Source organism: Gossypium arboreum, chromosome 10 (assembly GCF_025698485.1).
Source record: "Gossypium arboreum isolate Shixiya-1 chromosome 10, ASM2569848v2, whole genome shotgun sequence".
NCBI classification, from domain to species: domain Eukaryota; kingdom Viridiplantae; phylum Streptophyta; class Magnoliopsida; order Malvales; family Malvaceae; genus Gossypium; species Gossypium arboreum.
In genome coordinates, this window is record NC_069079.1 from 18,207,357 (window position 1) to 18,233,226 (window position 25,870).

Consider the following 25,870-nt stretch of genomic DNA (forward strand, 5'->3'; position numbering starts at 1 on the left):
ACACTTAAACAATTAGAATGCAACTTTTACATTTTACGTGATTTAGTCCTTTTTACTTAATTAACTATCGAAATGATAAAATTTTTCAACGAAACTTTAATACCATCTTTTTGCCACTCCGTAAATATTTATAAAAATATTTATGACTCGGTTTATAGAAATGAGGTCCCGATACCTCATTTCCTAAACCCACTTGACCTTAAGGTCATACCACTTGAACTTAATAAATCACTTATAAAACAAATATCACAATATCAAAAACATTTTTTTTTTAAAATCACAATTAACTCGTAAAAATTAAATATAATATTTACAAACCTACTCGTCGGATTTAGTGGCCCCGAAACTACTGTTCCGGTTAATCTTAAAAACGGGCTGTTACAGGGAAGGTTTTAATTAATGTGGGCCAAACTCATGAAATTAGGGCAGAAGCACTGATAATGGATTTTGATGGAAGGAAAAATTAGAAGGCCCTACAATTAAAAAAAATGATTGGGGATGTGTTGGGCCAGAGTACTTTGAGTTTATTTGGAGCAGATTTGATCACAATGGGCTCTAATAGCAATACACAGTCTGTTGGACCAGAAATTAATAAATTTATTGGTCAGTTTCTTCACCCCGTGTCTTAATAAAGTAAATACTGTACCCTTTTCTCCTTCTGGTGCAAGTGCGACTCTATTGGAAAAGTAGGTCCTTAAACCCTATGGAAAAATTGTTGGAGTTAAAACAAGAGTCAACCTAGCTTTTGAAAGATCGGAAGGAGAGAAAGTCTAGTTGGTTGACGGCGTCCTAGACCTCAGTAAGCAGTCTGCCATGACTTTTAGGGGTGATGTTCACCAAAAATTGCATAATTCTACCGCTAGGCGTGATACAGTTTCCAAAGATGGGTTTTCTTCAAGTGCCAATGATAAGAAAATAATGGGTAATTTTAATATTTCTCATGGTGGTTAGAAAATTAGTAATATTTTAAAAAGAATGGGAAGTCAATTTAAATCCACTAGCAATTCCCGAGTTCCTTTAACTGAGTCTATGGAGGTGGTAGCAAATCTCCTGTCTTCTCAAGTGGTGATTGAATCAGAAAAAAGACCACAAGGAGTAGCAGCTTCGAATATGAATTAAAGTTCTTCCCATCGAAAATAAGGGTTTGTCCATTTTATTTTTTAATTTTATTTATGAATTTTGTGATTTTTTTCATGGAATTGTCACGGGTGCGCTAACGTTAAGTTTCCAAGAATTTTTCGTGAATATAACATGGATTATAAGCCAAATATTGTTAGCTTATTAGAACCGATAGTTAGTTGAGTAAAAGCTGATACCAGTATAGCAAAGCTGGGTTTTCAGTGCTCTCATCAACTTGAAGAGATTGGATACCTAGGGGGTATTTGGTTGGGATGGAAAGCTTCCATTCAGCTTGAGGTGGTTCATAGTCATCCTTAGTTCATCTTGACTCACATATGGTCTGTTTCTTTTACTCTACCGGTTCTTGTCTCTTTCGTATATGGGAGTTCTAATCTGCAGAAATAGAAAGATCTTTGGAAGGATTTGAGTATAACGACTCCGTTAGGACCCATTCCTTGGGTTGCGATTGGAGATTTCAATGCTATTTTATTTCCTAACGAAGAATTGGGGGGTAATTCTAGTAGGAGAAGGTATCCTTAGTTCGATGATTTTGTAGACATGACTAAGCTACAAGATTTAGGTTTCAGAGGCCCTTCTTTTACCTGGCACAGATGAGGTCTTTTTGAGAGGTTGGATCATACGTTGGGTAATGTTAATTGGGTACGTAAATTTTTGATTTGTTTGGTTACTTATCTTCCGAAGATTAAGTTGGATTATAGACCTCTTCTCTTATCTGTTAATCCAAAGTTAAACTTACTTAAAGGAAGGCATTTTCAGTTTTTGGCTAGGTTGGTTGAACATCCCGATTTTGAGAATTTTGTGGGTGTTAATTGGAAATTTAGTGGGAATATGTCTGATGCTTTGACCAAGTTTACTTTTAGACTTAAGGATTAGAACAAATTGATTTATAGTCACATCATCGCCCATAAAAAAAATTTGATAAATAAATTAGAGGATATTCAGTGGCACATGGATTCTTATGGTTCAAATAAGTTAGCTCAAACCGAATTGAGTATTAGACAGGAGCTGAAAAATGTGCTTTATCATGAAGAACTCATTTGGAAACAAAAGTTGAGATGCGATTAGCTAAAGATGGGTGATCGTAACACAAATTTTTTTCATGCACGTACACTATAAAAAAAATCAAGTCGTATTACTGTTATTTGTAACTTTAGTGGTGATTGGATTTATGATCCAAAGATTATTGAGTTAGAGGCAAACAATTTTTTTCAAAATTTGTATGGGGAGGTCCTTGGGCCTATGGGGAGTTTTCCTGCTAGTAGATTCCCACTATTGGTCTCTGTTGATGTGGATATTTTGGGAAAATCTGTCACGAATGATGAGATTAAGATTGCTCTTTTTGACATGGCTCCACTTAAAGCATTGGGCAGTGATGGTTATCACGCTTTTTTCTTTCAAAAGTAATGGACCAAGGTTGGAGGGGCTGTCTGTACTTGGGTGAAAGTGATTTTTAATGGGGGGAACATTGATTATGATTTGAATAATACTTTGATTGTCCTCATACCTAAAGTCTCTAACTTGAAAATTTTTACTCAATTTCGCCCTATAAATCTTTGTTCTGTCCTCTATAAACTGATCATGAAGGTAATAGCTAACTGTTACAAATGTGTTTTTCCTAAAATTATTGCATAAGAACAAGTTGGATTCATTGCAGGAAGGAACATCACAAATAATATTATCATTGCGTAAGAGATGGTTCATTCTATACGGAGTAACAACAAGAGGAAATGGATGGCGATCAAGATCGAATTGGAGAAAGCCTATGATCGTGTCAGGTGGGACTTCATTAAAGCTCTCTCCAGGCAACAGGTATCTTAGACTATCTTAGAAATGTGATTATGTCTGCTATCTCTAACTCCACGATGCAAATTTTATGGAATGGAGTTTCGTTGTCTAAATTTAGGCCTGCTAGGGGTATTCGTCAGGGTTGCTTGCTTTCTCCTTATCTCTTTGTGCTTTGTTTGGAATGGCTCAGTCATTCTTTTAAATCAGCTATCTCTAATGGTATGTGGACCCCCATCCGTTTGTCACGTTCGTGACCGGCCCTCTCCAACCTATTCTTTGCGATTGATTTAGTCATTTTCAGCAAAGCAAATTTGGAGCATGGTAGGATACTCAATAAGATGTTGGGGGATTTCTGTGAAGTTTCTGGCCATAAGATTAATGCTAGAAAAATAAACATCTTTTTCTCTATAGGGGTGGAGGAGTCTATGGCTTACTTGATTAATTCCACACATGGATTCCAAAGAGTGCAAAATCTTGGGCATTACCTAGGAGTTCCTATTTTTCATAATAGAGTCACGAATAGTACCATTCATTTTGTGATTGAGAAAGTGCGTCGAAAGTTGTAGAGTTGGGATGTTGGACAACTATCTATTGTCGGATGGGTGACTTTAGCACAGTCAGTCCTTATGTCCATTCTTAGCTACTTCATGTGGTCCATGCTGATTCATAGATCAATCTATGACGAGATCGAGAGTTTGGTGAAAATATTCATTTGGGGTTCCTTTGAGGGCAAAAAGAAGATGTCTTTAGTTGGGTAGGATTTTTTCTGTTAACCCAAAGAGTGTGGTGGTCTTAGGATTAGAAAAATTCAAGGCCAAAATATATCGTTCTTGCTAAAGATTGGGTTTAATATAGTTTCAGATAAGGAGACTTTATAGGCCCAAGTAATCAGGTCGAAGTATCGGTTAAATGATAATTTTTCAGATTGTATTGCATGAACTACAAGCTCATTTCTTTGGAAATAGCTCTCAAAGTTTTGGCCATTATTACAAGAAAATCTAATTTGGTCTATGGGAAATGGTGACAGATTTAGATGCTAGACGGATAATTGGGTTCCGAGGGTAGGACCTTTGATTCAACTTATACCCGCCAATGTCAATATTGATTTTGATTGTCTACTCAATGAAATGGTGAATGAGAAAGGTTTGTCGAACCTAGATCTATTCAAAATCTGGTTGTCGGATGTTGCGGTACAACATATTATGGGTATCCCTCCTCTATATCCTTCTGAGGGGAACGATAGAGTTGGTGCCATACCTCGACAGGGGTTTTCTCTATCAAAAGTGCGTATAAGATTTTGACAGAAAAATCTTGGAGAGTAGGGAAGTTGCCAGGTCCTCAAAGGGTTCATTTTTTCTTATGGACGATTTTGAAACAAAGACTTCTTAGAAATATTGAAGGAGTTATGCGGGGATTAGTAGTTGATTCCTCTTGTCCTTTTTACGGTCATGCTCCAGAAGATATTTTACAAATTCTTAGAGGCTACACAAGCATTAAGGTAATCTGGAGTCAGGTCATCCAGGTAAGTCATCGAACGAACTTTTTTTTTCAAATAGTTTACATGATTAGATCTATTGTAATGTGCAGGACACTACCAAGATACACGAGGGAAGAGCCAACTGGTCGTGCCTCTTTGGCATACTTGCTTGGCGTTTATGGAAGAACTGTAACCTTTTTATATTTCAAGGAAGATCCTGCAGTCCGGAGGAAATAGTTAAAGTTTCGAGCAGCTGGGCCAAACAGAGTTTTTTTTTTTTACATCAATGCTGATCCGAATGGCTGCTGTGAGACTTACACTGGAGAGTCAGCAAGTGAGAAATGGCTTTTGTTGAATACAGACGGTGTTGTTCAGTTACATTCTGATAATGCAACTGTTAGGGAATAGTGCTGGATGAGACTAGAGATTGAGTTTTTGGATATAATAGATATTTAGAGAAATGTTCAGTTTTTTATGCAATTGAGGAATTCTAGAGGGGCTTAAACTCATTCAACATGGAGGTTACGATAAGGTGTTAATTCAATCTGATAGCTTAGAAGTTGTGAAAGCCATACAATGAGGTTTTTCTATTTCTTCAAACTCAGCTTTGATCAAAAGGATATAGAGCATTTTGTCCCAATAAGGTCAATGGCAATACATCCCTAGAGAGCAAAATCAGGTTGCAGACTACTTAGCTAAGTTGGCTTTGGTCAAGAAAGAGGAGTTACAAGTTTTTGATTCTCCCCCTATAGAGAGTTTAGCTTTTATTTTTATTGATTTTGATAAGATAAAGGGTTTTGTTCCTCTTGAGAATATTTTTGTGTAATTCATACTAGTAATTATTTATTTCACCAAAAATATATATAGGTGAATAAGATATGAATATCCAAATAAAAAATAAAATAATATAAAAATTATGAAAATATATAAAAGTAATTTAATTTTATTCTATCAAGGGCGGTGCAATGCTAGTTCTCAATCCACTTTAAAAATTTTAAAATATTTTTAAAAAGTTTATAATTGAACTTAACCATTTAAAATTTAAAATTATATATATGCTAGCCAAAATGTGAACGCATGACTCTTTCATTGACTAACCAGATAAGCTTAGATATCTAAAAGAAAAAATGTTCAGTTTGCTAAAACAATATATTAATTGAAGTTAATCTAATTTACAAATAATAGATATGGCTGATTTAAACACTTAACCCTATTGAATTAATTTAAATAGAGAAATTAGACATCTTAAGAAATGAAATTCATTTAACAATAATTTAATGCATTTATATATTTTATCACGCCATAATTGTATTTAAGCTATTTTTATTTCGTATTAAAAAAATCGATATTTTTATGATGATTTTATTCTAAATTCTTAATAATTGCACATATTCTATTTTGTATGGAGTCTAGTTCCATATTTTCGTACTGTCTGATATTCTCAGCTTAATAATATTTTAATATCAACAATTGAGCGTAAATTACGTCAATGTTTATAATAAATGAAATTGGAATAAATTTATCTTCGAATGATTACATCAAAAATTCAAATACATAAATTGGTAAAATTATACCATTTAACAATAATTTGTTTTATTGACAATGTATAATTTTTTATTCACAAGGAGAATTTTTATGGTTTCAATTAAATTTAACAACATTTAAAAATGTTACGAATATTCTTATTTTAGGCAGCCGCATCTAATGTGGCTGCAATATTAGACAAGGACATGAAATGTGGTCGGTAGCTAAAGCTAACTTCTGTTGTAGTGTCTTGTTCCCGATCATAGAAAGATTGTAAGGAAAGCCGAGAAACCCAATTGTTGCGGGCTTTTCGTCTTAAGCTTTTCAACTCTTGGTGGCTTTGGGACTTCATGGCGATGGAACTAACGAAGGATTTCAACCGTTGGATGGCGAGTTTCAGGGTGCTTTCCAACATGTTAGCAAAGCAAACTCGAAACCAACCTGGTTCAATGCAATGACATGAAGAACCAGGCGAAATGTTTATTTTAACATGGTAAACAATTTTCTGCCACAGCTCCATTTCGGCTTCGAACGTGTTGGACTTCAAAAGGTGTCTCATGTCGACCCAACAGAACAGCCCGGCATTGCTGTCTAAACACCTAATGCCGGCTTTTTCCAGGCCTGAAACCAGGTCCTTTTGTTGCTTTTGAAGCCTCTTGTGGTTCTCGGACATGTATTCTTTCGTGAACTTCTTGTCGAATAACATGGCAGAGAGTAGATACTGTGTTTGAGAAGAAACAAGGCCGAAACTGGACATTTTAATGGCGGCGGAGACAACGACGGGATCGTTGGAGTAAATAGCACCAACTCGAAAACCAGGAAGACCTAAATCTTTAGAAAGACTGTATACAATATGAACTCTTTCCCAGACTTGAGTTTGATCGAGATTTCGATCTTTTAAAACTTCCATTACACTTACGAAGGATGGAGAGGTGAAAACAGTGCCGGCGTAAATTTCGTCGCTGATTAAATGAATTTGTTTGTCTTCAATGAAGTTGATGAGTAAATCCAATTCGTCTCTCGCCATTGTCGTCCCCAGTGGGTTAGAAGGGTTGGTGATTAAAACCCCTTTCACTCTCAGCTTCCTTTTTTGAGCTTGTCGATGAGCTTGTTCGATGGCGGGTAAAGTGACTTTGAAGCCATTAGAACTGGTACAATGTATGGGTACTATTTCAACCCCAGTTCGCCACCTCAGATCTCTATCAAAACTATTAAGGGGGGAGAAAATGATGAATGTATGAGTGAATTACGTATGTTTTCATGCATGCATAAAATAAGGTATAAAGAAAGCAAAAGATATACCCTGGGTAATATGGCGTAGGAAGAAGAAAAGCGTCGCCTTGATCAGCGAGACAAAACATAAGAGTTTCATTGGCGGAGGTTGCACCAGCAGTGAGAACTACATGATTTGGGTCAAAACTTACTTTGTTTCCTCGGATTTCACCCATGAAATCAACCAATGCCTGTTCATCAAAATCATCAATAACCCAAATATTATCTTCTAATATGTTTATGGGATATTTTTTTTAATTAGCTAAGCTTACCCTTTTGAATGCAGGGAAGCCATTATAATCTTGGAAAAGAGCAAGCTCTTTGAATATGGATATCCCATCTCTCTTCAAACCCAGTGCATCTGGGTTTTTCATCAGCCATGGTTCAAGAAGATCCAAGCAGAGCTACAAAAAAGAATGCATTAAGATTTGAGATATCAAACTCAGTTTCAAAAAAGAAAAGAAAAAGAAAATCTCGTTACCTGATTTTCTGCAAGACCCATCTGGATAATACCATTAGGGTTGTTGACTTCATTGTAGGGGTTTTTCTTATATTCCTGCCATCCTAGAAAGTAAGAAGAATCTTGCCCATGAGTGTTACAAGTGGCTTTTCTTGACAATAACCCCATTTTTGGCCTCTTTGAGCTATAGAAAAAAGGACTTAAAAAGCTCTAATATAAGCTCCTGTTTAGATCAATCGTAGCCAAAAGAAAAAAAATAGAGAAAGAGAGGGAAGAAATGTAAGTAATGGTGAGGTCTGCTGCAAATGGAGATATATATACATTGCATAAGGCACCAAAGTTTTAAATTAGGGCCGCTTTTGACTATACTGATTGGAGCTTTATTTAGGATAGAAACAGAGAACTAATAAATGACAGGTTTTTTATGTATTTACCAAACAGCAGATAAGCTAATTATTTTATTTTGGGCATAACAATAAAAGATAATTATATTATAAAATTTTAGAAGATAATCTTTTACTATTTTTTATAAAATATTGTAAAAAGTCTAATAAGGAATTAAGGGAACAGAAGCGTCCGCCTGCACCCATTAGCTTTTATTTTTATATAATAAATATATTGAATATAAAGAGAAAAATAATTGTTTCTACCACACATATCCATTTTCATCTACATTTCTTGTTATACAAATGAGATATGAAAAGGTTACAGAAATCCCAAAAATTAAACACAATTTCTCTTCTTATCAAAATTATTTGTTTGTCCTATGGAGGAAAAAGGCAAAAGCATGGGCTACACGACTCCACCCACATCAAAGTCTACGGTAAGTTGGAGGGTATAGGCCCTTTCTCTTAACCAATCCAACCCTCTTGTTCAAGATGTCCTTGATCTACCCCTCGCTTTGAAATTTTCAGATTGAGTTACGACTATTTTAAATATTACATTTTATTATTTTAAAATAATAGATATACTATTATAATTAAATTAAAAAATATTCATTATGAACTTTTTCAATACCCTACAATTTTTTCTTTTGTTTAGTGGCGGTGTTATACTTGAGCCTAGTTACCACCCACCTTTTTCTCTTGTCTATCAACTCTCTTTTTATTTTTTTTTTCTCATTCACTCCAAGTATCTTCTCTCTTTTCAGTTTACAAATTTATTTTTTAAGTATTTCACAAGTTATGATGAACAAATGACGGTGTCTATCATCATTAACACGCTACCGACTTTTTTTAAAAAAAAAATTGGGTAACTCTTCGTTGATTTCTTAATCTGTTTCTGTTTTGAGAGTATTTCAAAATAATAAATTATTTCATGAGTCGGTTTGGACTCGTGTTATTAAGTTTTATATTTTTCATAGTTTAATAAGTTTCACTTTTAAAAGTTTTTGTCTATTCACTACAGCAAAATAGGTTTTTAGCAGCATTTTTAGCGGCGTTTTTCATTCAAACGCCGCTAAAGATTGAGTATTAGCGGCGCTTTTTAGAAAATGCTTGATCTTTGAACGCCGCAAAATATTTAACACAACGCCGTCGTTTTGTATTGAGCCTTTAGTGCCTTTAGCGGCGCTTTTTAAAAACGCCGCTATATGTACACCTTTAGCGGCGTTGGCTTTTTTTGAAAAATGCCGTAAAAGAGTTTTGCAAAATTTTAGTGGCTTAGCGGCGCTTTTTTAAGAAACGGCGCTATAAGTACACCTTTAGCGGCGCTTTTTGAAAAAAGCCACTAATGCTCAATCTTTAGCGGCTTTTTTGAAAAACGCCACAAAAAATGAAAAAATTAAAATACTATTATTTAAATTAATTTTAAAGATTTTTGGTATATGATTAATTGTTTTTTAATTTATATGTTAAATATTTTCTTATATACTTGTAAAAGAGATAGTATTAATTTTAAAATATTGAATTAATTATCATTATAGTTTAGGGTTTACGGTATATGGTTAAAGGTTTAATGTTTATGAGTTACTATTTTAAGGTTTATGGATTATGGGTCTAAGGATTATGGTTTAAGGGTGGTTTATGGGTTGGGGTTAATGGTTAGGGGTTAGGGGTTAAGTGTTAAGGGCATAAGGGCTAGGCATTAAGGGGACAGGGGTTAGGGGTTTATGGTTTATGAGTTAATATTTTAAGGTTTATGGATTATGGTTTAGGGATTATGTGTTGGGGTTTAAGGTTTAGGGGTTAGGTGTTAAGGGTTTAGGGTTTAAGGGTTAATGGGATATGGGTTCGTGGTTTAGGTTTAAGATTTAAGGATAAGGGTTAGAAGTTTAGGGTTTAGATTAATTAGTATTATTTAATTTATATATTAAATGATTTCTTATCTAATTGTAAAAGAGATAATATTAATCTTAATATATTAAAATTATGATTATTGTTTAAATTATTTAGGAGATAATAGATAAAATTTATATATATTATTAAATATTGACTATCATAAGTTAATTATTGTGGCTACCAAATTATAACAAATAAAAATAAATATGAAAACTAAGACATTAGTGGCGTTTTTTAAAAAAACGCCACAAAAAAATAGGGCATTAGAGACTTTTTTTAAAAAACACCGCAAAAAACACTACAGTTTAATAAAAACAGCGTTGTTTTCCTTTCTTAAATTTTATCTTCTTGTGTCATGCCCGACACTTAGCCATTTCTCCCAAAATCCCAAAACAGATTTCCCAAACACTTAGCCATTCCCAGCAAAACCCCAAAATAGATTTCCCCAATTCTCTACATTTCCCTTAATCCCTAAATTTCCTCCAAAATCCCTAAGTTTTTTTTAAATAGTACTTCGTTTAAGTAAAGCCCTTCTATTTTAAAAAAAAAAAATTCAATTTTTTTCAGGTATTAGGGAAAGCGATTCGGCCAGGTATTTCATCATCTAGAGTTTCTGTCAATGTTGGAGAAGAGGTAAATATTCGAGTAATTCATGCTTATAGTTGATTTTTATTTGAATTTTGATCGATCTTATTTTTCTTTTATTTGTAATTGATGTCGAAGATGCTTGATTTGTTTAGGCTTTGTCTCAGTAAATGTTGATATGAAGTAAGAATATGGTAAAGAATGCAAGATTAACATTTTTTTTTGTTTCTTTTTCTTTTAATATATAAAGAACAATTAGTGAAATTGTAAAAACCTTAGTCCTGTCATTTTGAAGGTAAAAACCTTGCATTTTGTCATTAACTTATTAGTTACTTTACGCTTGCTATTTTCACTTTTGGAAGCAATGAGTCAAAAATTAAGTAGTTAAAGCCTTGCTACCTGGATTTTTCATTTTCTTGAAAGTATTTGTTGGACAACTATGCTCGACGTATATTATATGGTCCTTCAAATATATGAAACCACTCTTAAAAAATCGAGCATACTTGTATCAAACACATGTCCCTATCAGACTCTCATCCCATTTCGAATAATTCAGAGTACAAGCAATAATCAAATAGAAGTTGTTGTGTTTTTTTAATCATTTTGGATTTTTATTCATCATTCATCGAGTAGTAAATATTCTCGGAAGGTTTGAATTTCATGTGTTTGAACAGATTCTATTACTTCAGCCTAGAGGAATTGCCCATGTCCGTAACTTTTCTCATCTCATTCTCCAGGTAAATCTTTTGGGTGGTTTTGTTCTGATGTAGGCAAAATTTTGTTAGTTGCCTCTGTTATTGAATGAAAACTATTTCTTGATTATTATAGGTTGTTCTGTTGGTTTGGCAAAGACAAAGTTAGTTTGTTCTGAACTTTCTAATGCACTTGTGGTAGGAATTCCACTATCACTCATTTATCATTAGTTCAGACTGTGAGGGTATGTGTTGACTGTTGTATTAATCTCAGGTTGTTTGTATGTCCAATTACCATATGTGTATATATTAATAGAAGGTCCATTTTGATGCAAAGTAGTCCATCTCATTGTTGTTTTTCACGAAACTAGGTTAATTAGGGCAATTAGAAAAGGAAATTTTATGCTCATATACATACATATATTTTAATGTTCTTTCAATCAATTTGTCGCTTCTCAAAGACTTCTTTCCCCGATGACTTTTCTTATGTGCGGGATGTCTTTTCTAGCATTCATCGAGACTATCATGCAAAAGTCATGCGAGCTTTCTCTTCGGAGACATTATGATATTGATCAATTTCTTAATGATATTTATTTTGCCGAGGCTTTTTATCATTTTTCTGTTATTGTTTTATTTTAAACCATTATTAATACATGGGTGTGTTCTTTTGGTTAAGAATTTGTTTCCTATGCCTTAGAAGTGTTAATTTGATCACCACATTACCGAATGTACCTTTAACATCTAAATATTATCAAACCTGTTTTTGGTTTGCGGTTAGCAGCCCAAGGTGTCGGTCAAGAGTTACTAGATCGAGGCAATATGTGAAAATAAGAAAATAGTTTTAGTTCAGAAATTCTTATAAAAATTCTCTCTGGAAAAATGTGAAGGCATAGCATGAAAATTTTGGCTCTAATTTAGTTGTATAATGATCCTGCTATTTTTATTCATTAATTGGTCAATTCTGTAACTCAAAACATATATATATATATGATCTTGCTAAAGTCAAATATAGCCTTTGGCCAAAGAAATGAGGTCAACTTAATCCAAGGGCAGATGTGTGTTTAGATCTTGAATAAATTTGAGTTACAGAATTCATTGCTGCCAAATATATCTTGTATAGTTCCAATTTTATCATATTTATCAGCAGTAATGTTGTATCAAGTTCATTTCCCTTTTATTTTCTTTCAACTGCTCTATCAGTTACCACTCGAGATCTAAGAAACCAAATACAAACTACAAATACTACTCAAATACACAGAAAGCCTAGATAACCAGAATGTTAGTTAATCTTTTTTTTTTCTTTTTTTTTTCGTTTTTTTAAATTGTAATGTTAATTTTATCCACATGCTCTTTTCTTGTGATTCCTTTTTGTGTCATTAATAATTTTTGTATCAGTTTGTTAGCAGCCTTATCAAGTATCAAATGGCTATCTGTTACTTTTTGTACATTGCAGGTTGGTTAAGAATTTCATTTTATGTGTGAATGCCTATATGTATGAATGCCTATATCTATCTTTTGGACTTTACACTTAACTGTCCTATCTCTATTCTACCTTGGCTATTCATTGCTTTTTATGTTACAGGTGCAGTTTCATGAACTTTTCTAGAAATACAAGGTGCTTAAAGTGTAAAGCAGAGGGTCCAAAGAGGGTTGCTACGGATAATGTTCAAATGAAGAAAGGGGATTGGAACTGCCCAGGGTAAGTTTCTTTTTGGTTTATATTGTTAAGAAGCCTTTTTGTTCTTCAAGAATATCCATCTTCGGTATAATTCTATTAAATAGAATTTGTACTGTAGTCCCATATTTTATGATCTGCTAGATGATTTGGCTACATCCATGCTTGTCCTCTTGTTGCAAACTAAGTCTCATTCATATCATATTAGCATAGATTGTAATAAAACACAATATAAAGTAATGGAAAAAAACAAAGAAATACCATGATGCATAAGAAATATATAAACTATATATTAATGAGGATTAGGTAGATAGAAATGCCATCAAGAAGTATGCTGCTTGTGTTGATCATTTGTGATTTGAACTTATTTTTAATGATATGGTGCAGACTAAAAGATCTTTGATATGTGAGGTAAATGCCACTTCTTAGCACTAGTTAACCTTGTATACATTTGATTAATTAGTTTTTAAAATATATTTGTATAAAGTATTTTAATTTTTTACTAATTTAAATAATTTTTTTATTTTTATATTTGTAAAAGAAATTAGTTATAAAATAAAAAATAGAATTTAGTTTGGTTCAGATGATTATAGTTTTCTAACTTACAAATAGTGAATCAAATTGAAATCAATTTATTTGAATAAATTGAAATTAAATTGAAATAACCAATAAAATGGTCAAATTATAGTTTTCTCCTCTATCATGCTAAAATTTAATATTTAATCCTTATACTTTGATTTGACATAATTTAATTTAATTGTTATCTGTTAGTTCAATCAGTTAGTATTGTTGACTCTATGAAAATGCTGATTTGAATTTTATTATTAGAATTTATATATTTTAAAATATAAATTTTAGCATTTTAACCATAATAGTTAATATTTTTAATTGACTATTGAATTAATTGATTAAATTATATCAAATTAGTTGAATGAGCTCTTTGTCATAATCATTATTGTTAATTTGATATTTGGATGTTCCATTTTTGGATGTACCATTTTTGTTCATCTGAGAAAAAATGGTAAAAGGATACTATTTCTTAGATTGTTTTCATTTTTTTCTTTTCGCTTCTTTTTCTCTTACTTGTTGCATGTGCAGGCACATGAAACCACTAAAACTCCATCTTACTTGAAACTTTTTTTCTACTTTTCAAGGAACATCGACACCTGTGTTTTAGTTCTCGTCACATAGTTATTGGATTCCAGCTTGCAAGTGGCACAATACATCTCCTCTTCATTTACTTTCTTCATCTTATGATGGGAAAGTAATGTTGTGGGATCTAAGAACATCGGTATCGTTTTGTATTTTCTGCATTCTCATAATTTAACTATATATTGTTTTTCTGGATATCGTTTTGATGATTACTTTTTGTGTGGCAATAGCTCTTTTATGTTTTGACTGGTGGCAAATGGAACAGGAAAATCCAACTACACTAGATTGCGGTCCAAGAACAATTTGCAGAAGGCACATAATGACTAGCTCCTACCTCTACGAATGCTTGTGGGAGGCATTGCAGCAGCGAATAAGGATGATATTGATCAACATGCAGTTGACACCATATGTGCTCTGAATCCGAATTCAGGTGTGACTTTTAGATATTTTATGTGCAAAAAAGTATTAGAGTGCCTTATGTTTGTATGTTAGTTAAGCAGATTATAGATAGAACCTGCAGTAGGATCAACTAATTAGTTGATCAAAAACTACACCCTATTTTGTAATCGTCTACTTGCATATTTGCATATATTTAATAATAATCTCGTGTCAACTAATTATTCTATTTTTTTTATTTAATTGTTTTGTTTCAACATTTTATTTTTATTTGAGTTGAAAGAAGAAAAACACGAATTGCAATTTTGACTTAGTTAATCAATTTAAATAATCAATGTTGATATTTCACATGGGAATGGATATTCAAATCTTATATTTTACATGGTTATGATTTAAATCCTTATTTCATTTAAGGGACTTCATTATAATATCTTATTTTATTGATATCTTTATATTTAATCTAATTTTTATTATTTATTTTAGTTTTGATTCTAAATTTTATTTTTATTTTAATATTTAAGATAACTTGAGTTCTAACTTTTGGATTTTAATTGTGTTATTAATTTATTATTTTAAATTCTAAATTTAAATTCATTAATTTTTGTATTTAGTTTTAAAGTTAAAATTTTAATAGAAAATTTAATTTGATAATGAATTTTAATAGAAAATTTTTATATTTATATCATGAATATTATTCTTCTCAATATTTTGATAATGAATTTTAAATTTTTTATATTTTTCATGACCTTTATAATATTTTATAATTTTTTTTTGAATTTTATGGCTTTTAGCGGCGTTTTTGGTAAAAGCGTCACTAAAGAACATGACTTTTAGCAGCGTTTGTGGGAAAAGCGCCGCTAAAGGTCATGATCTTTAGCGCCGTTTGTAGGAAATGCGCCGCTAAAGGTCATGTTCTTTAGTGGCTTTTTTCATATAAACGCCGCTAAGACCTTAAAAAACGCTTCTAAAAGTCAATTTTGCTGCAGTGACTCTTGTAGTACTCTTTTTACTCTTGCTTATGCATGTAGTCTTGCTTAATTTTAGTGATGATTTTTTTGTCGTCCTCTCTAGTTTGGTGGATGTTCGGTTCTTTTGTCGATTTATGCCCGCCGCTTAAGACCATTCAAGGCTGATTTTCTTATTGTATTAAGTGTTTGCAATCACCCTTGATATGTTGTGCTTGAGTTGTGATAGAGTCAATTGTCAAACGTGTCATAATGTTCTATTAATGCTGAAATTGAAACTTTTGTTGTGTTGATGGAGCTTGTCCTTCAAGGTGTACAACGGATGTTTATTATTTTTCCCTAGAATTATATGATCTTATTCATGGAATGAATTAATAAATTTCCCTCTAAAAAATATTCATTATATTATGAAACTTTTAATTGAATGGATTGAAACTTAAATTCATCTTATTTATTTGGTTTATTGATCATAATTAATTCCAAATTTTAAAAAGAAAATTCAGTTTAATCAGACCAAAATTGATCCATCCTTCCAAAAAAATGTTTAGAGCTAATAAAAGTGAATGTGTTTTCATATCGTGTAAGTTGGGTATTTTTAATCATGCAACAACCAATATAACAGCCGACTTATACCCACATTGACTTTTATTTGACCAAGTGACTCATTTCATACAACATTGATTTTGTGCATATATTAGCAAAATTCTCAATAGGTTTTCAAGTAATGGGGAGCAGTCAGTGATTATATACATACACACTATTAAGTTTTTATTATTATTATCAGACACTATTTTAATTAAAAATAATTAAATATCTAATAAATTTTAATATAAATTTATTTTCATCAGGACGAGATTCAAAGAGATTCAAATTTTCACCTATTTCAATTAAAGTTTATTTTTATATAAACTTTTTACATAATAATTTTTACTCACATAATGCATGTGGCATAGGGTATGTGACTCATTATGTGGGTGAAATTTTTATGTCACAAATATATTTATTAAAAATTATATAAAAAATCAAGTTTGATATGTATGTGCTCTAATTCAAATCCCGTTATGATATTATTTTTATTAAAATGAAAAGATAGAAAATCCTAAACCCTAAACATCCTTATATTAATATTTGTTATTTTGTATATAAAAGACATTTTACTAATATCTCAACTTAATTGGTGTCTAGTGACAGGTTAATTTAAACATAGAAAGAAGTGTGTTTACTAATATCTCAATTAAATTATGTCTGATTAACTCGCAATGTGGTGAAGGAGTTGATACAAGTATAGATAGATATTAAATTATGATATTGTTATGGCCCAATTCAGCCCGGGACCCATAAATAAAAACCAAAATAAACAGTCCACTTTGTTTACCAATTCAGACCCAAATTTTTAAGGGCCCAATTGGCCCACAAACCCAGCACATCTTCAGTAAAGGAAACCCTAGCAGTCATTTTGTGCCGTTTCAACAAATTGAAGCAGTCCCTCTTCCGCACGTCACGCACCTCCTCCGTGTTGTATGCCACTCCACCTCCACATTAGAGACGTGCTCCTACAAACATGTAAAATAAGTTGTAAAAGTCGGCTATAAAATGGAAACAAAACAAATGTAAAAGTAATGGTTTTTTTCCCGATTTTTTTACCCACAGCAGAGAATACACAAGCAATAGTCATCAAAAAAAGTCAGATTAAAGGTTAAAGAGGTGTTTTTTTTTCTGTTTCTTTTCTGATTTTCGTTTAATGTTTTCCTTTTATAAACTGTTTTTTTTTTTTTTTTAAATAAAAGTAAAATCGAAGGAAAGGAGACTTACCTGGGTTCGCCGTGGATAGGCACCGGAGGCAACGGCATGAGGGTGCCGATGACCCTCCATTTTTGGTGCACCAAAATAGGGTGCAAGCCCTAGCAAATTGGGGAAAAAGGGGTTGCCATATTCTATTTCAAAAATGGCAGAAACCAAATGAATTTTGGTTTAAAAAAAGGAAGACTCTTTGTACTGCATTTTAAATGGCACCGTTTGGGGTGCTATGATCCATGCATTTTGGGCTTGTGGGGTTATTTTCATACTTGGCCCTCCTTTTTATCTCATCTTTTAATTAACCCTATTCACATTTAATTCGTTTTTTTAAATTTTGCGCAAAGTTCTCGTGCTTTTGCATTTTGGCCCGTTTTGAGGCATCACGTTTGAGGAGTTGGGTTATTTGTATTTTCAATCCCTTTTCGTTTACGCGCATTATCTTTTTAAATCCTTAATTATGTTTCATCACTACATTTATTTTCAAATTGTCCTTTTTTATTATATTTTTTTTATTTCAATTGAATATTTGTTATCTCAGTATACCTTTTTTATTCTTTGTTTTTAAAATTGTTTCATTAGTCATCTTTTAGAAATTGTCTTTGCAGACTTTACTGGTTTTAATTGGTTATTTTATATTTTCATTAATTTATTTTTATATTTTTTTTTGTGTGTTAAAATGGTTTTACCTTACAATTTATCTATTTTAAACTCCCTTTAACACATATATTTCTACGTCTTTATATGATTTTAATTTAGTACTATTGTGTGCACGTATACATAGCTTTTTATACTTTAAGTACACACTGTTGGACTATATTATTTCATGCAAATATCTTTTAAATTTATTTAGGTATTTTTTTCCTTTCTTTCCTTTTAAATTTATTTATGTATAAGTTAATCTTCTTTTGAGCATCCTAGCTTAAACTGTTTATTTATTTTAAATACTTTAGTAATTCTGTGTATATATTATTTACATTAATTTTTCATCTTCATATGCATATACATAATTAGTTAAATCGAGTTGTTTCATTTGAATTTTTGTAACATATTATTTATTTCAATTACTTCTTACATGTTGTATATTTAAAGAATTGACCATATATTATTAGTTTTATGTACATACAAATTATTTCAAATTCTAGCATGTGTATTTTTCCTGTACATATTTAATAGCCTTTAAATCGATTATATTGCATTGACTCTAAATCTTCGTACGGTTTTGCACATCATGTGTCACCATCAGTAATTAGATTTAGTGCATATGCTTATGTTTAATTTCTTGGTAATGCAACATGATTGTAATTTCCATATTTTCTAAATGTCGATAGCCTTTTATCTCCAAACAAATCAAACAAGTACGTTTTAACTCGACTTTTATCATTGTCAACTCCTACCCTCTCAACTTAAGGAATTATTTCGTGTTTGGAGGTTCAAGAAATCGTGCCCAATCGTGCTGGGTTTCGATTTTTCGTTCAGCTAAAATACGGAATATCCTTTCGAAATTTCATCCATGTTTTGTTAAAATTAAAATGAGGCAATATTTCGTATTTGGGGAGTTTGGGAAGTCGTACCCAATCGTATTGGGTTTCAATTTTCCATTCGACTAAAAATATGAAATATCCTTTTTGAAATTTTATCCACATTTTCTTAAAATAAAACGAGGCAATATTTCGTGTTTGGAAGTTTTGGGAAGTCCTGCCCAATCGCGCTGGGCTTCAATTTTCCATTCGACTAAAATATGGAATATCTTTTTTGAAATTTCATCCATGTTTTCTTAAACTAAAATGATGCAATATTCCGTGTTTGGAAGTTTGAGAGATCGTGCCCAATTGTGCTGGGTTTCGTTTTTTTATTCGGCTAAGATACGGAATATCCTTCCGACATTTCATCCATGTTTTCTCAAATTAAAATGAGGCAATGTTTCGTATTTGGAAATTCGATAAATCGTGCCCAATCGTGCTGGGTTTCGATTTACCGTTTGGGCCGAAGGGCCGAATAGCCAAATATCCTTTTTAAAAGTTTTAAGTGCATGTGTTTTGGAAATCTTGAGATGATCTTGTGTCGAGGTTTCGATTTACCATTTGGGCCGAAGGGCCGAATAGCCAAATATCCTTTTTAAAAGTTTTAAGTGCATGTGTTTTGGAAATCTTGAGATGATCCTGTGTTGAGGTTTCGAAATATTGTATCCAATCGTGCTGGACGTAATATTTTATTTCTTTTAAGCGAGAGAATCTCAATATCCAATTTAAGTTATCCAAGCGTTTTTAAAGATTGTATTTTAAAATTTTTTCAAATTTTCAACATTAGGACATTAATCGATAATACGGTACCGATATTGGGCTTTGCGAGGGTGCTAATCCTTCCTCGTGCGTAACTGACTCCCGAATCCATTTTCTAGTTTTTCGTAGACCAAAAATGTTGTTTTAATAAATCAAAATATTTTATTAAAATAATCAACCACAGGGTGACTCGATCACACCTAAACAAAAAGGATTGGTGGCGACTCCCAACTTTTCGTTTTCAAAAGTCGATTTCCCGTTTTCAAAAAAATGGTTTTGACAGATATAATGTCAGTAAAAATTTTATGTAACAAAATTTTAAAAAATTATATAAGATTTTGTTGAAATGTGATGCTTGTTTCCTTTATACAATAAACAAGTAGATTATGGCATAGTCATGAACTAGATTAAGAACAAAATTATGCGATAAATATATTTAAAAAAATTGATATAAATAGCAAATGAGGTGTTTAAATCTCCCATCAGTTTGCAAAGAAACCATGAGAGGCGTTTCAATGGTGTGACCGTAAAACCTTTAAAAGGTTGAAATGAAATTCCATTACATATAAGTTATATTACTTAGACTTGAGAATAATTTTGTTAAATTCTTTTTGTTTTTCGAAGTTTTTGAAAATTGAATATAAAAATTTTTGCAATTCCTTAATATCACCATTAAAAGGAAAGTCTGTACATTTTTGTGCAATTTCATAGATACCAGTGATTCATAAACATAGCAATACCAGTAATTAATTTATAATTAATTTCATTAGTACAGTTTTTTAAGTATTTGTGTTGGATATTTTTTGTTAAAAATATATATATCGGACATATATTTGTATCCGATATTTATGTTCAATTAATTATAATCAATTACATTTTCTTATTTAAATTGAAACGAGTTCGAAAAAACATATCTCTAACCCAAAGCGGGGACAATGAAAGAACAGCAAACAAGCCAGTCATGTGACCGAACACTATCTGCTTTGGTGGTTTAGGACTCAAAACCTTCTTCACTACATGCCTTGCGAACATAGTTGCATCCGTTGCCTTTGAACCTTGCGAAGCCCTGGCCCGCTCTGCAATCGCCTCCTTGAATTCCTTATAAAGTTTCCAATCATGGTGTCCCAGCCTCTCGAGGCTAGAGTTTCCGAAATTCGATCTCACAGAACCAGGCATCACAAGCACCGTATCGATGCCAAAGGGCCTTAATTCAACTCGCAAACTGTTGGTCATGGCATGGACTGTAGCCTTGCTAGAACAATATGACCCCGCCCATGGTGTCGGCACCTTCCCAACGATGCTCCCTACATTAACTATAACTCCCCGACACCTCGACGCCATGTGAGGCACAACTTGTTGCACCATTCTTAACTGCCCCAGTGCATTGATTTCCCAAGCTTTCCTGATTGCATCTAACGGAAGCTCGGCTAACGGTCCGGTGCTTCCTATACCAGCATTATTTACAAGCACATCAATGTGACCGTACTTGGATATAATACCATTCACAACTGATGATACGCTCTCGTCTGATGAAACATCAAGCTCTTCCATTTCGATTTTATCAGAACCGAAATCTAGCATGTCATCCTTGCGTTGAGGGATATCGGAGGCGATGACCCGGCAATCCTGCTCGGCAAATGCCCGGCAATACTCAAATCCAATGCCACCTTTTGCACAACCGGTGACTAGAACAACCTTTGGCTCATGCATTTTAGGTCGTGTTCATATTCCTCTTTGATTATATTAAGAATGTTTCATTTATAAAAGATTGTTGGTGAGGCAGACTGTCGGATACGACAAGGCTTTGCTTTTCTTGTTTATTTCATAAATCTAGATGAAGAATATGCCTTAACGCATATGCTTGCTCAAAGCAAATTGGCCGGCAAAATTAGAGCTTCTTAGCTTGTTAGCTTATATACATATAGGCCTTTTATCTTTGTCTTTTAACATATATAAGAGTTTATCTTCAACACCTTTTTTCTTTCCACATAACGCAACCATTAAAAAATTATAATGCAATTCAGATCCAAAAATCAAGGATTCCTCCTATCTCATCTCTTCAAATCTTACGGGAAGCCCAACTGAAAACTTAATCAACGGCCTAAATCATAGTGCTGGTTTGCCAAAGCATAAATGGCCCTAAAATAGACCTAGCCTGGCCCATAACTCATAAGCCTTATCTGAATTGCATTGTTGTTATTATGTGCTGTTGGTCCCTGCACTTGTATAGAATTGGAGATTTAGTCCTTATCTTTAAAAGTTAAAATTCAATCCTCCTAATTTTTCAACTTAAAAATCCTAGTTCAATCATTATCATTTGTCAAAACTTTATCATGTTTATTTTTTTTTCAATCATACTAGTCTAATCCAAACTTCAAATTAACTAAACAAAAATATTTAAATAAATAAATAAACTTAATATTTATCTCTTTAAATATATAGATTAAATCTTAAATTTTGTCAAATTACAAAGACTAACTATAAATTTTAACTTATTATTTTGTAATTTAGTTGACCATTAATTTTTTAAAGGATTTTACAAGCTCAATTATTAGTAAGTAATCTGTATGGTGAAACTTAAACTCACACATATACAAGAAAAGTCCAAATATAACATTTGTGCGTGATAAATAAAACATACTTGTTTCTAAGTTCATATGCAAAACCTTATGAAAACAAATTAATAAGTTTCAGCCCTTAAACTTTATCACTTGATAGCATAAATTGAACTTTCTTTTGATCAAGGCTTTCATAGATTTTCTTTCTCCTATCATAACACGCTTTACATGAGAAACTGCATATATCAAACTATCCCAGGTAGGATTTCCAACATTATTGAAGGCAATATTTTGCAGCCTGGATTACAAATAAGATGTGTCTGGAACAATAACCCAGAATTTGCAGCATACCAATATCAGAAGCCGCCTTGCCTAGAACGATCGAAGAATATACAGCATAGGGAACACTTCATGCAACAGGGGTTTTGCAACAAACATCAAAGATATCATCTAGGGGAGCATGATCTCCGGTCCCTTCGTCTTTTCGTGCGTACAACAACTGTTTACCTTTGAATACGAACATCCCTCCCTGATAAAAGAACCAAATCAAACCTGAATGATCAGCCGGTTAATCTTAACTGAAACACCAATTACGAAGAATGTTGATGCAAATTCTGAAACCTGTTGTAAGACACTGCTTGTATCATCTGGAGTTGCTTTGATGGTATAGTTTTCCATAGCTTTCTTCACTTTGTCAAGTCTTGAGAACACCTTCGCCTGTACATACATATGAAATTTTATATGAATCAATTAATGAGACATCGTCTCTCAATGAACAACAAAAGTAACTCCTTATAAGCTGAGAATGGAATTTACACTGGCTGGATTGAAAAATGTGCGCCCAAGACCATAGTATAAACCCAGAACATCATATGCCTGAAATTGAAGAGATGTTCAACACTTGCAATCACAAAAAGAGGGAAATTCAACTAAATGAGCATGATTAATAAGTAAAACATATCTATGAGTTGTCCTGTGTTTTACACACATCTCCGAAACATATCCAGACAGTGGTATAAGGGTATTATCCTCCAAAGACCCTCCAAATACATGGAAATCTTGATAAATATTGAACATATCTATGTCAGACACATATGCGCACCCAATACTCACACTCAAGACGTAAAACTAGCAACATATTACCTTACGTTCAGGATCAGCATAAAGGGAGTCCATTGGAAATGGTACCTGCAAATTCCATGAATGCAATTGTTAAAAAGGACATAGGCAGATGCAGAAATACACGGATGACCGAGAGTGCCAAGTTCAACTTAGGTTTTACAATGAGTAACAAATCAATTTTCATGCTCAATCCATTTCCATAAGAAAGAAGATCACACATTCATATCTACTCAAAAGATGCAATTGTTACATTTTTAGTAACAACCTATCTGATTAATCATATGAGAATAAGAAAGATGAAAAGACATTTCAAGTGTTTAAACTCTATGTTACTTAGACTCAAAGGTAAGTATTGGATATGGGATCCGGCACAAGTTCACCAAATTTTTCTAAGCTTTTTCATATATTCGAAGGATCATACCTCACATCTATATCCAAATATGGATGATTTAGGAAAACTGAATAGTCCGATAACCATAGGTTAAACTATTCTATCAAAGCTTCTTTAGATGTTAAAGCCTTGAAAGTTGACAACATATTTCCAAATTATGTAACATAAACGATTAAGGGAAACCCTGACGAAAAGATGAAGCACGAACTGCTACAAACAGCTAATTGAGCAAACAAGTTAGACTCAAAATTCATGGTCTCCCATTTAAAGCTTTCATAAGTTAGATTGTCGAATAGACTATGAAGAACTCAAGTAATGGAAAGAAAAAAAAAAAAGAAAACCAAAAAAAAGAAAAAAAGTAATGGAAAAAACATAAGTACCCGCTCTGCAAGGATACGAGCTCTATCAGGAGTACCAACCCCAACAGCAATTAATTTCACACCAGCTGAGTCGAATTTTGGCTTTGCTTCTTTCAAAGCTGAAGCAAGTTCCCAACTTCCAAGAACAAGTATAATATAAATTTATCACTGAAAAGACCCAACGGAAAATCTAGTTTCTTAAATTAACAAAGATGGCTCCTAAATATGTACATATATACCAGCAAAAGCATCCGAAATGCCTCAAAAATGCAACAACCGCTACTCCCTGAATCAATATTAAGCTGCTTGTTAAGAAATTTGGGTTCCCAGAAATTATTGTTTTAAACAAGAGGGATTGAAAATTCAAGCATAGAAATAAGTATTATTACTACCTCGGTTTGGTCCCAGAGGTCTTTGAACAGAACGGGTTGACCCGAAGCGGTGAAAATGGTAACGTCGCTGAGCATATCGCCGATGTTGGTGGGGAATTCAGCGGCAGAGGAAGAAGAGACTCGGGCCATGAAACGAGAGTTACCACCGTTGGCGTTCAAAGTAATATGTTTGGTGGATTTATAGGTAGCTTTCTTTGGAGTAAGGAAGTGAGAAGGAGAAGAAATGACTGTAGGGAATTGGGATCTTGGAGTTGAATAACAGAGAAAAATCCTTGAACAAGTCATCATCGCCATAGACATTTGGAGTTCGTTTTTTTATTTTTTTCACGGAGCAATGAAAGTTAAGCCAACCGTCGAAGGCGGTGTATCGCGTCTTGTATTCGTTATTTACGTGGCGGAAGTTTGGGCAATATGTATGGTGGATGGCGCCAGGAAATTTTTTTTTTTTGGGGGCGGGTTTTTAACAACCACTTCCACAGTTCCACTCGACCATTTCTATCTTTGTGTGATCGAAATTCTGAAAATAAAAATATAAGACTTCTTTTATTTAATTTCCTTTAATTTCACATTTTCATTTTTGTTAAATTATACTTTTTTATAAATTTATAAATTAGGTTTTTACATTAATATTGTAAAAATAAGGTTTAACTTGTAAATTAGTATTTAAATTTTTTTTACAAGTGGTACCTAATCTATTTTTCCTTTCCAAGTTGATATTTTTCTTAGTTCAATAGTTAATCAAACCATTAAGTTTATTTTTATAAATACTCATAAATATCTCTTTGATTTTTTACATAATTATAATTATAATTTCAAAAAGAAATTAAAATCACACCAATGATTTATAATTTTTTAAGTTTTTATAAAATAAAAATAATAATTAATTTTAGAATTTTTAAATTTTTTATATTTTAGAATTTTTAATTAAAATTTCAAAATTATAGTTAAAAATGTTATAAAAGTACTAAATTGAATGTTTTAACTATAGTTTAGGGATCAAATTGGATATTGACCATTGAATAAATGTGGCACTTCACTTTTTCTGTTAAGGCCATAACGACCATTAACGGACGAGTGACCAAAACGTTATAAGTCAATAATGTTAGTGACCAAAAAGTAACATTTCATAATTTAGTGAAAAAAAATTTCACCAAAATTTAGTGAACATTTTTATAGTCTTGCTCCTACCAACCCTTTATTTCTTCTTTCTCATTTACTCCTCGTGTCTTCTCTCTTTTCAGTTTGCAGATCTATTTTATAGGTATCTTTGTTGTATTCACAAGTTGTAATGGACAAATGACAACGCCTGTTGTCCGCTAAAACTATACAGGCCACTAATAGTTTTTCTTGGAAAGTGTGTGACTTTTCGTTAGCTTCTTAATCTATTTCTATTTTTGAGAATATTTTAGAATAATAAATGATTTTATGAGTCGATTTGGGCCATTGTTGTCTTAAGTTATATATATTTTTTTGCTTGTTTTTCCATTGTTTAATATGTTTTCAGTTTTGGAAGTTTTTGTCTACTCTTGTAGCACATTTTTAAGTCTTACTTATGCATGTAACATTAGTA

General features: G+C 32.4%; 3 protein-coding genes and 1 long non-coding RNA gene across 4 annotated transcripts; 1 reads left to right on the top strand and 3 right to left on the bottom strand.

Annotated features, from left to right (window-relative positions):
* Positions 1-5,909: 5,909 nt before the first annotated feature.
* LOC108458537 (1-aminocyclopropane-1-carboxylate synthase 9-like) lies at positions 5,910-7,980 on the bottom strand. Its single transcript, XM_053020625.1, has 4 exons — positions 7,680-7,980; positions 7,471-7,602; positions 7,229-7,389; positions 5,910-7,134 (listed from the first exon to the last, which is right to left on the bottom strand). Exons 1-4 carry the CDS (start codon positions 7,824-7,826, stop codon positions 6,090-6,092), a joined length of 1,485 nt encoding a protein of 494 aa, XP_052876585.1. The 5' UTR covers positions 7,827-7,980; the 3' UTR covers positions 5,910-6,089.
* A 6,160-nt stretch (positions 7,981-14,140) lies between these two features.
* Positions 14,141-14,680, top strand: LOC128281534 (uncharacterized). Its single transcript, XR_008271758.1, has 2 exons — positions 14,141-14,180; positions 14,307-14,680. It is a non-coding gene; the product is annotated as an uncharacterized LOC128281534 (long non-coding RNA).
* Positions 14,681-16,620: 1,940 nt separating this feature from the next.
* LOC108459634 (short-chain dehydrogenase ptmH-like) lies at positions 16,621-21,356 on the bottom strand. Its single transcript, XM_053020506.1, has 2 exons — positions 17,215-21,356; positions 16,621-16,955 (listed from the first exon to the last, which is right to left on the bottom strand). Exon 1 carries the CDS (start codon positions 21,186-21,188, stop codon positions 20,349-20,351), a length of 840 nt encoding a protein of 279 aa, XP_052876466.1. The 5' UTR covers positions 21,189-21,356; the 3' UTR covers positions 16,621-16,955; positions 17,215-20,348.
* Positions 21,357-22,208: 852 nt separating this feature from the next.
* On the bottom strand, positions 22,209-24,814 carry LOC108459363 (thioredoxin-like protein AAED1, chloroplastic). Its single transcript, XM_017758722.2, has 7 exons — positions 24,301-24,814; positions 24,148-24,194; positions 23,930-24,044; positions 23,180-23,224; positions 22,853-22,912; positions 22,658-22,753; positions 22,209-22,565 (listed from the first exon to the last, which is right to left on the bottom strand). The coding sequence occupies exons 1-7, from the start codon at positions 24,598-24,600 to the stop codon at positions 22,446-22,448; spliced, it is 783 nt and encodes a 260-aa protein (XP_017614211.1). The 5' UTR covers positions 24,601-24,814; the 3' UTR covers positions 22,209-22,445.
* Positions 24,815-25,870: the final 1,056 nt, after the last annotated feature.